The sequence below is a fragment of the Bison bison genome, unplaced genomic scaffold (genome assembly GCF_000754665.1).
Source record: "Bison bison bison isolate TAMUID 2011002044 unplaced genomic scaffold, Bison_UMD1.0 scf7180017864141, whole genome shotgun sequence".
Lineage (NCBI taxonomy): Eukaryota > Metazoa > Chordata > Mammalia > Artiodactyla > Bovidae > Bison > Bison bison.
Genome location: NW_011494713.1, coordinates 4,918,656 through 4,928,762, shown reverse-complemented (window position 1 = coordinate 4,928,762; position 10,107 = coordinate 4,918,656). Strand labels below are relative to the sequence as shown.

Here is a 10,107-nt window from a genome sequence, read left to right as displayed (position 1 = left end):
AAAGGACCCTTGGGGCGAGGGGCTGCGGGAGGAGCCGGGCGGAGGCTGCGGCTTTCGTTTCTCTGGTCTCTCCTCCTCCTCTTTGTTGAGTGCTGGGTTTCTCCCACCCCTTCCATCCGGGAAGGGGAAGGGAAGGAAACCGTAACGGTCGGCCCTGAATGCAAGGGAGAACCTAACAACATGTAAACTATGCTGGCTTGTGGGGGCGATAGGGGTTCGGTCAAAACAGAGGAGCTACTCTCTTCTGTGATTGAGAAAGAGACTGAGCGGGGAGGGGAGCTAGTTTTCTTTATCAGTTTCATAAAACACTACCTCCCCCCCGCCCTATGCCAAAGTGTTTTTTCTTGGAAATGTGTGGTTTACCAGGTTTACCAAAGAGAATAATAGTGGACTGAACCTGTTAATACCCCTTTTCTTTGCTGCCCTCTGTCGCTACTTGGGAAGGGAAACAGAATCCAGATAGTAGTCGCGTTAGTATGGACCCTTCCAGGTGGAAACCAGCGCTACAGGAGGTTTTTGAATTATTCCCTGGTGATTGTTAGGTTATATTTAGTCTATTAGGATTTACGGGTGAGTTACCAGAGGAATTGTTACTTTCTCTGTGAAACTTAAGGAAAGTGGTGGTCTTATCAGATGTCAAAGAACAGATTTCTCTGCCTGAACTCTTGATTTTATTAATTAAAATTATCAGTTGAAAGTCGGTTAAAATTGAGCTTTCTTGTTTTAGGCTGTAGAAAATGGTGAAAGAAACCACTTACTATGATGTTTTGGGGGTCAAACCCAATGCCACCCAAGAAGAATTGAAAAAGGCTTACAGGAAACTGGCCTTGAAGTACCACCCTGATAAGAATCCAAATGAAGGCGAGAAGGCAAGTAGTACACCCATAACATAGTTGAATTCTTCTTGTCAGGTGTATAGTATTTCAATTACAACGTGAAATTATGTTTAATATAGTAGCTGTCCTTTTTGAGTGAAATTTATCCCCTTTTTCTCAAAACAGTTTAAACAGATTTCTCAAGCTTACGAAGTGCTCTCTGATGCAAAGAAAAGGGAGTTATATGACAAAGGAGGAGAACAGGCAATTAAAGAAGGTGGAGCAGGTGGTGGTTTTGGCTCCCCCATGGACATCTTTGATATGTTTTTCGGAGGAGGAGGCAGGATGCAGAGAGAGAGGAGAGGTAAGAATAACCTAATCTACATGTACCAAACTAAAGTTAGCCCTTTTAGTCAAAGCAGATTCTTGAGAATTCAACTATTAAATGCTTGTTTATTTGTTAGTATAATGTACACTAACCTATGGTAATAGTTTTGATGAAACTAAAAATAGCTAAGCCAGTCAAGTACCAAAAAGTGTGTCTAAAGTTGTTGGGAGTATACACGGCTTCATGAAGTATAAGAACATAATTTTCAAAACCTTTTTCACAGATTTTATTTGATCCTCAACCCCAGTGGGAAGTGCAGTGGTTTTATCCTGTCGAAAGTAAATTACCTATCAGAATTCTAAATTTTTATCAAGGTCATATATAGCCGTGCCATCAGTCTTCACTGGAACACAGGTTCATTGCCTCCAAATCACCTGCTGTCTGTTTAATCTTTCTTAAGTTTTATTACATCAAAATATGTGCCTTTAACGTGTGATTTCTGGACTGTAGAAATACTGCTCATAGGAGTACAGTGTTCTGGTTAGAGTTCATGTTACTCTGTTCCCACTGTGGTTTATACAAACTAATGGGTAGAAGGAATGGGCAGGCTCTTAAATTTCCTCTTTGAGTGTTCTTGGATTCCGAAAGACTGGGAATTGTGTGTGTGTGTTTAAGGCTGCACAGGGTGTTAGTTGCAGCATGCAGGATCTTTTTAGTTGTGGCTTGTAGGATCTAGTTTTGCTGATCAGTGATCAAACCCAGGTCCCCTGCATTGGGAGCACTGAATCTTGGCTTCTGCACTACCAGAGATGTCTCACAACTGGACATTTTTATTCAGATTTTCTTGAAAGGGGTATGTTTTACTTTTTTTTTTTTTTTTTAAAGAAATGTGAACAATTTCCAATCAAAATCGATTGGCGAACTACTACATGTCTTAAATTGATGAAAGGTCATTTTCTGTAGTATGATATTGAAAAAATTTTGCTTAAATTTCAGAAGTTTTATTCCTTCCCTGTACTCTGAAGTCTATAAAGCACTGAAGTAAGCAGGGCAGCTTTTAGCATGGCAGAACCAGTTATGTGGTATTTGATACAGAAACAAAAGGTGGGTCCAGGAGCAGAAGGTTATAGTTAATGGTACTTCACTTTTGATTGGAAACTAAAAATGTTCATTATACATATTGTGGAGATAGTTCAAGATCTTCTTAAGCGAAAGTATTTCCTGGTGGATAAAGTCATTGTGAAAGAATCACTAGCTAGGAACTTATTAACTATTGACAGGTCACTATATTTCTGTAGTCTCTGTTCTTATATAATCTCCACCTTCCACTTCCCATTTCTAGATGAGATATGCCATTTCTTTGTAGCTCCTGGCAATATAAAATTTAGATTTCTTCAAAGAAAAATAAAAATTCAGTTACTTAGTTTGTAATAGCCATATTTACATGCTCAGTAACCATGTGTGACTACTGGCTATTGTATTGGCTAGCAGAGGGTATAAACCTTCTCCCTTACGGCAGAAAGTTCTGTTGGAAAGCACTGTGGTAAAGAATGAGAAATCTAGCCTTTAAACAGTCAGCTCAGCAGTATGTGCTGTTCCTACTTCAGGAAGAAGTAGGAATTGATATTCTTTGGAGACTGAATAAATAGATCAGCTTCCCTGGCTTGATTAGTTTTTGGAACTTTAGTGTGCTAAAGAGTTTTTGGATGTTGTAATTGGTCATGTCGCTCAGTATAATACATGAGTCAAGGAATATACTAGAACAGAAAAGCAGTTTGGGTTAAACTATTGTGAAATGTGTCTATTCAAGTAACATGAGTTTTTTCAGATGATTTTTGCAGTTAATGTTTTTGGTTGCCATAAATATAGGAGGGCCACAACTGCATCCATATGTGTTACTTAATCTCACCTGATTTTCCTTGTTTGAAGTTACACCACAGTTAGATTATGTGTGAATCTGTAAGGCTCATCTTTCATTTTCCTTTACCGTTTTTACAGTGCCTTGAACACAGGATGCAGCTTTCTAAAATTTTACTTATTTTTGGCTGTGCTGGGTCTTGCTGCAAGGGCTGTTTGCAAGCAGTATTCTAAATGAGGACTGTTTTGTTATAGGTAAAAACGTTGTCCATCAACTTACAGTAACTTTAGAAGATTTATATAATGGTGCAACAAGAAAACTAGCTCTGCAAAAGAATGTGATTTGTGACAAATGTGAAGGTATGTCTTAACATTCATGTTTCAAAATGGAACTGAAACCTTTCTGGGTATATAAAACTGGCAGATACTGTGCTGTGCAAATGTGAAAACCACCTGAACCTCTTTCAGAAATAACAGCAAATTATCAGCACTTTCATGTGTGTGTTTTGAATGCAGGGTGGAATTGATGTAATTTGGTGTCTTTCTACTCAACATTGTTCAGAGATGAGTACTTCCTATCCCCTCTAGAACTTGAGGCACTCCAGTGGCTTCATAATCTTAATACTTAGCAATGTTCTCTTTTGGGGTAGTCAACTGAAATTACTGGCTGTGATATGAATCTTTTAAGTTTTATAATAAAAGGTATTTGTTGAAAATGCAGTGTTTCCTAATGAGAGGGAACTGAAATGTTCTCGTTTCACAGTTGAAGTACTCTTAAGAATTGTGCTTTGGGGACATATGTTTAAAATACTGAAATAGTTTATTGAGAAAAATAGCAGTCAAGATGTTTATAATGATAACTGAAGCTGATGTGGCAATATTTTATCAAAAAGCCTGAATTGTAGTTTTTTAAAGCAGCATTCCATCAGACCTTGAAAATATTAATGAAGTGGCATGTTCAGGGGACTGTCTCACTAGAACATTAATCACTTATGTCCAACACTAAATTCAAACATTGTTTTTAAACTGTTTAGGCCGAGGTGGTAAAAAAGGAGCAGTAGAATGCTGTCCCAATTGCCGAGGTACTGGAATGCAAATAAGAATTCATCAGATAGGACCTGGAATGGTTCAGCAAATTCAGTCTGTCTGCATGGAGTGCCAGGGCCATGGGGAGCGGATCAGTCCTAAAGATAGATGTAAAAGCTGCAATGGAAGGAAGATAGTTCGAGAAAAGAAAATTCTAGAAGTTCATATTGACAAAGGTGAGTTCTGAGCCACTTTTCTATTTTGATTAATTATATTCTACATTTTGTAATTGCTTAAAACTGTCATAATTGAGGATAGTTTTGAACTGTTGGGGTAAAGAATGGATGTGTATTTGATTTACTAATTTGTACGAACTTAGACTTTCACTTTTCATTTTCATGCATTGGAGAAGGCAATGGCAACCCACTCCAGTGTTCTTGCCTGGAGAATCCCAGGGACAGGGGATCCTCGTGGGCTGCCGTCTCTGGGGTCGCACAGAGTCGGACACGACTGAAGCAACTTAGCAGCAGCAGAGTATAAATATTTATAATGATTTCTACAGATTAGGTAAACATACCTGTTTCTGCCTCTTGGATTATAACCTAAAACTTTCTTTAAATACTATTAGGATATACTTTTTTTATTTTGCCTATTCCTTAATTTTGTCAGTTTATTTTAAAATCCTTTAAAATGTATTCTAGCAGTACATATTCATTGTAGAAATTTGGAAACGTGTATACAGCCCCAGAGTAAATTGTGCTGTACTTAGTATGAAATAATCAACATGAATGGATCCTTCAGACTTGGCTATTTTTAAATGAAACTATTATTACATGTAATACATACATTAATTTAGGCCCCTGCAATAGTAGTCTCCCATGTGACTCAGTACTCCTTCCTCAATTTTGTTTCTCCTTAACTGGTCCATGTTTGGTAGGGTTTGAATGTCTCCCTATCTGGTAAAATCCCCTTCTTGATACCAACTATATGTACTCAGGAGGGCATTTAGTACTAAGTGAAACCATTTATGAATGTTACACTTGCCTATACCCCCCCAGCCCCCACCTCATGCCACACTATATGTGGGATCTGAGTTCCTCCTTTGCACCCCCTGCCGTGAAAGAGCGGAGTCTTAACCACTGAACTGCCAGGAAAGCCCCTGCCGGTAATCTTAACCTTGTTGAAACAAGCGGTAAAACTTAGATCTGAGTTTAATTGCTTCACTAGTGTAGCAAGACAGTTACTTTACCTCATGCTGCTGCTAAGTCACTTCAGTCATGTCCGCTCTGTGTGACCCCACAGACGGCAGCCCGCCAGTCTCTGTCCATGGGATTCTCCAGGCAAGAACACTGGAGTGGGTTGCCATTTCCTTCTCCATTTGCCTCATGAATGACATGTTTATTTTTGTCAGTGTATAATATTGATGTTTTAGTGTAAGTCCATCTTTTCGTAGAGGTACATACTAAAGTATTTGGGTTAATTGGTATGTCTGGATTTTGCTTGAAGTATATGTAGGAAATGTGGGTGGAAAAATGTGTAATACATGAAATAGTCATGAACTGGTAATTATGGATCTAGATTGATATTAAATAGGGATTTGTTCTACTGTTGGCTATTGTATACATTTAATACTTTACATGACAGAAACTAAAACAAAGTTGCTCTTGTTGGGTGATGTCATTGATCTTTCATTCAGGAAATCCAGAGCCATTACTGCAGTGTAAATGATCTGCAAACACGCGAGTTCTTTGTAAAGGTTAGCTAAGTAAGCTCTTACTGAACTTAACTGAGCCAGAGGGAAGAAATCTCAGTAAATATGTTGACCTTTAAGAAATGTTTGCTTATTGGAAAAACTTTTCTATTCTTGACTCTATTATAGACACTAACCACATGGTCTGAAAGTATCTAAAAAGGATTTTAAAAATTATCCTTTTTTAAAAGATTAAAAATCATTCAATGAAAATAGTATAGATTTAAAAAATTTTTTGTTTCATATTACTTCTAATACAATGAAGGGAAGAAAGTCTGACTTATGCTTGTTACATTTAGTAGACTTTTTTAAAATTAATGAAATTGAAATAGTAAAGCATTTATGGTTATGTTTGCCAATCACTGATTGGCGCCAGCATAGACCTTTTTCTTTAGTCCTCACAAGAGCTGTGATGGAGAGGTAGGTCTCTCTGGGAAAGCTGATGCTTAGGAAGGTTATGCAACTTGCTTCCCCAGGGTAATCCTGCCTAGTAATAAATAGCAGCTCTGAGATTTGAGGCTTGATTTGTTTGCCTCTAGATTTGTGTTCTCCATTATGATCACTTTCTTCAGTAAGAAGTTGGATTGATCTAAGCATATGTGCATTTCTGGTAAATTCTCTACAACTTGAGCATCCACAGACTTACACACAAACATGCATTTGTGTTTCTTAGTAGAGACCCTGACCTTAGTTAGATGTTAAGAGTGTAAAATTAGCCTTTTGTTTTTAGGCATGAAAGATGGCCAGAAGATAACATTCCATGGTGAAGGAGACCAAGAACCAGGACTGGAGCCAGGAGATATTATCATTGTTTTAGATCAGAAGGACCATGCTGTTTTTACTCGGTAAAAATTTATAAAATATTCAAACTGACATGTTGCCTATTTGGGATTATTTTTGTTTCCTCTAATTTGAATGAGCTTTTCATTAGGTTTAGAACAGTTTTTGGAAATAACCTAGAAAAGTATAGCAGAAGAATGAGGCTATGTATGTCTTTTATAAATGATTTTAAATCATTAATGTTTCAAAGAATCAGATTGTTTTTGTGTCTAAATTTACATAAATTGTTGCCTGATCTGGTTTTTGAAGGATATGCTTCAATTAGAAGATGTGTTGTATAAGCAGGTGGATTAGGGAATGCATCCCATGACAAAATTTAGCTCCCAGTTTTTTTTAATAAATTTTTTTCAAAACTAATTTTGAAGTATGTGCCTTAAAGCTCTTACCAGTTTCATTTCCTGAGTTTGTGATAAGCTTGGTTGCAACATTTGACTGGAATAGGACTGCAGCAGCTGTTGGGAGTGACATCTTAAAAGAACAAGTTTTGAATTATAGTGTCTCAACAGTAATGGGAAATGCTGTCAAGCTCATAATTTTGATGCTGTCATTTTGAGGTGAATCCTCAGTATTTCTGGAGAGAGATCTGTGTGATGAAAAGATATTACTAGTATGAATTGGAAAAGAAAGCAAGCACAAGGAGGAGGAAGTGTACTGGTATAAAAGGTTGAGTTCACAATGTGCCAGGCACTATATTAATTCATGTACATCAGTAAAGATCTTTTACTGTTCTCTTGAAATTGGCCATGTCCCCTTTTAATAGACCCTGACTTATCCAGGACCCAGTCTGAGATGTGTTTTACTGCCTAGAATGTGTGGAGGGATTCTGAAGCTTGTCCAGGAAACTCTGCTGGCAGGTTACATGTATTTGCTGTTCCCTGTTCTCAGCTCATTTTAAAAATCAGGAAGAAAAAAAAAGGAAGAAAGGGCATCTTTTGAAATATACCATTTGTTTCTAAAATTGCCTATTTTGGTACTTGGAATCATTGGTGGTTTGAAAGCCCTAAGCATATGCCATATTTCCATTGTACAGACGAGGAGAAGACCTTTTCATGTGTATGGACATACAGCTGGTTGAGGCGTTGTGTGGCTTCCAAAAGCCAATATCTACTCTTGACAACCGAACCATAGTCATCACTTCTCATCCAGGTATGGTAACTAGAAAGTGTTTCTTTCTATTTTGGTGTTCATTGCTAGTAGCTAGTATGGGCATAGAGGAAAGTGGCAATTCAGTATTGATCAGAACAGAACCATCCTTGAGCTGAGCTGAGATTGTGCATTCTTGACTCTCTTGTGAGCCCCTAGAAAATCTATAAATCAAATTTATAGAAACCAGGATTGTTTTCACATTAATGTATTCCTATCAGTGAGCTAGGATGTCCCTCTCTTTATTTTCCCTGCCTCATAAAAATGTGATTGTATTTAAGGAGTTTGGCTTTAATGTTTTTAGGTCAAATTGTCAAGCATGGAGATATCAAGTGTGTGCTAAATGAAGGCATGCCAATTTATCGTAGGCCATACGAAAAGGGTCGCCTAATCATTGAATTTAAGGTAAGCTTAGAAAGTACTTCAGAAATACTTGAGAATGATTAGCTTATTAAAATTTTATAAGTTTCTGAATTGCCATAAGTGCCAATTTTATATTCTCCCTTGTCTAGATCTAATATTACTCCTGTCATGTTGAACATTCTTTGTATCAAGTTGGTTGGTTTGCATCACTGTGGTAGGGAAGGGGATGCATGGCAAGTGGGTATTTTACTAATGAAAGGCTATTACTAGTATCTTTTAAGTACAACAGAAGTATGTTAGCTAGTGTGGATTTCTGACAAAATACTGTAGTGCTCTGGTTCTTAAAGCATCCAACCATTTCCCTTACCTTAAATTGAGTCACCTCAGACCCACAAACTTAACATTTTAAAAATTGCTTTCTGATCAATAGCTTTCTTTAAATATCCATTAAAAAGGATGTGTTTTAGGCTGGGTTCTGTAGAAATGTATTTGCTGAATAGAAGTGATCGTTACAGTGCAGTTACTATTTAGTAGGATTTTTTTAAAGACTTTACCTTGAATTCTGGTTCAGAATACTAGATGATATATGTCATCTCAGACCATTTGTTCTAACTAACCTGGGATTGGCTGATTTACCAAATAATTCTGTGGTTACAGGTTACAAGTGTGTTTTCTGGGGAAAATGGGTGAATGGTAATTTGTCTAAGGAGGGATAAATAAATCATTTAAACTTTCATTTAAACGGTAAAAATCTCATTTTATAGGTAAACTTTCCTGAGAATGGCTTTCTCTCTCCTGATAAACTCTCTTTGCTGGAAAAACTTCTGCCTGAGAGGAAGGAAGTAGAAGAGACTGATGAAATGGACCAGGTAGAATTAGTGGACTTTGATCCAAATCAGGAAAGACGGCGCCATTACAATGGAGAAGCATACGAGGATGATGAACATCATCCTCGGGGTGGTGTTCAGTGTCAGACCTCTTAGTAGGGCCTGTGAATAACACTCACTGCTGGTGTTTTATTTGCAGTAGTGATTGAGTGAAGGACTATAATCATATGCTCACTACTTGCTTTTGTTTTAATATTCAACTATAGTAGTGTTTAAAAGTTAAATGAAGAATAAACTCAAATATAAAAGCTCTGACTTTGCCCTGTATGTATGATGACTTCAGTGTGTAAGATAAGTTTAGTACTTGTAAAAATGACTTTAAAAAATTTCCCCTAGCATTTGTTAGGCCATACTTTGTAATTGATTTCAGCTATGTACATGGAATAGCTTAGATTGAAATGCCAGGTATATGTATTGACTTCAGTGTATGACCCTTAATTGTTAAGCTATGAAATTAAAACTGTGTTTAACTGGCAGTCAGACAAAGAAATTAATGTAGAGAAGTGTTGGTCTGTATGTAGTAAGTGGGATTCATTGTGATGCTTCTGCATTTATTCTATTGCCTCAACTGTACTTGAAGATGGCATGCTGTATAATTTAATTTAGCCTGTGGTATCAGTGATAGAAATGATACCTTTGTAAAGAAGGGGTTTATCATAATACGCTGCTTATTGAGGGCTTGCACTTGTAGAATTGCATTCCCTTCTTTTGCTGTGCCATCTTTTATTAATATAGCTATTGGTCCTGGTTACTTTTTTTGCCCCCCGCCCCCCCACCTTTGGACCACAGTAAGCCTTAGAGTAGTGACTTCTGGAGCAGGGAAACTTAGAGGTTAGAGTGATGAGACCTTTACATGGAGAAGTAATTTGCATGTATGAGATAGGAAGGTGTTTTTGTAGGTATGTTATAGGCTTACTTTAAACCATTTAACTTATGCTCCAGAGTAACTGTAATTTAATGTTGGTAGTATAGCAGATTATGATGAATAGCTTTAATTGTATGTTTAAAGTCATATGTTCACAAGCTTAAATCTGGTATCAGAATTTAAGCAATTCTTGAAATGTATGAATGTCTCTTTAATATACTGATTACAAAGCA

At 37.1% G+C, this 10,107-nt stretch overlaps 1 protein-coding gene across 1 annotated transcript in view; it reads left to right on the top strand.

Annotated features, from left to right (window-relative positions):
- DNAJA1 (DnaJ (Hsp40) homolog, subfamily A, member 1) overlaps nucleotides 1-10,107 on the top strand; it is a 10,578-nt gene extending 471 nt beyond the window's left edge. The window contains exons 2-9 of the mRNA XM_010840134.1: nucleotides 728-869; nucleotides 1,002-1,179; nucleotides 3,256-3,360; nucleotides 4,035-4,262; nucleotides 6,507-6,621; nucleotides 7,647-7,762; nucleotides 8,064-8,164; nucleotides 8,887-10,107. Coding sequence (XP_010838436.1) covers nucleotides 738-869; nucleotides 1,002-1,179; nucleotides 3,256-3,360; nucleotides 4,035-4,262; nucleotides 6,507-6,621; nucleotides 7,647-7,762; nucleotides 8,064-8,164; nucleotides 8,887-9,105 — 1,194 coding nt within the window. The 5' untranslated portion in view covers nucleotides 728-737 and the 3' untranslated portion in view covers nucleotides 9,106-10,107. The remainder of the gene's footprint in view (nucleotides 1-727; nucleotides 870-1,001; nucleotides 1,180-3,255; nucleotides 3,361-4,034; nucleotides 4,263-6,506; nucleotides 6,622-7,646; nucleotides 7,763-8,063; nucleotides 8,165-8,886) is intronic.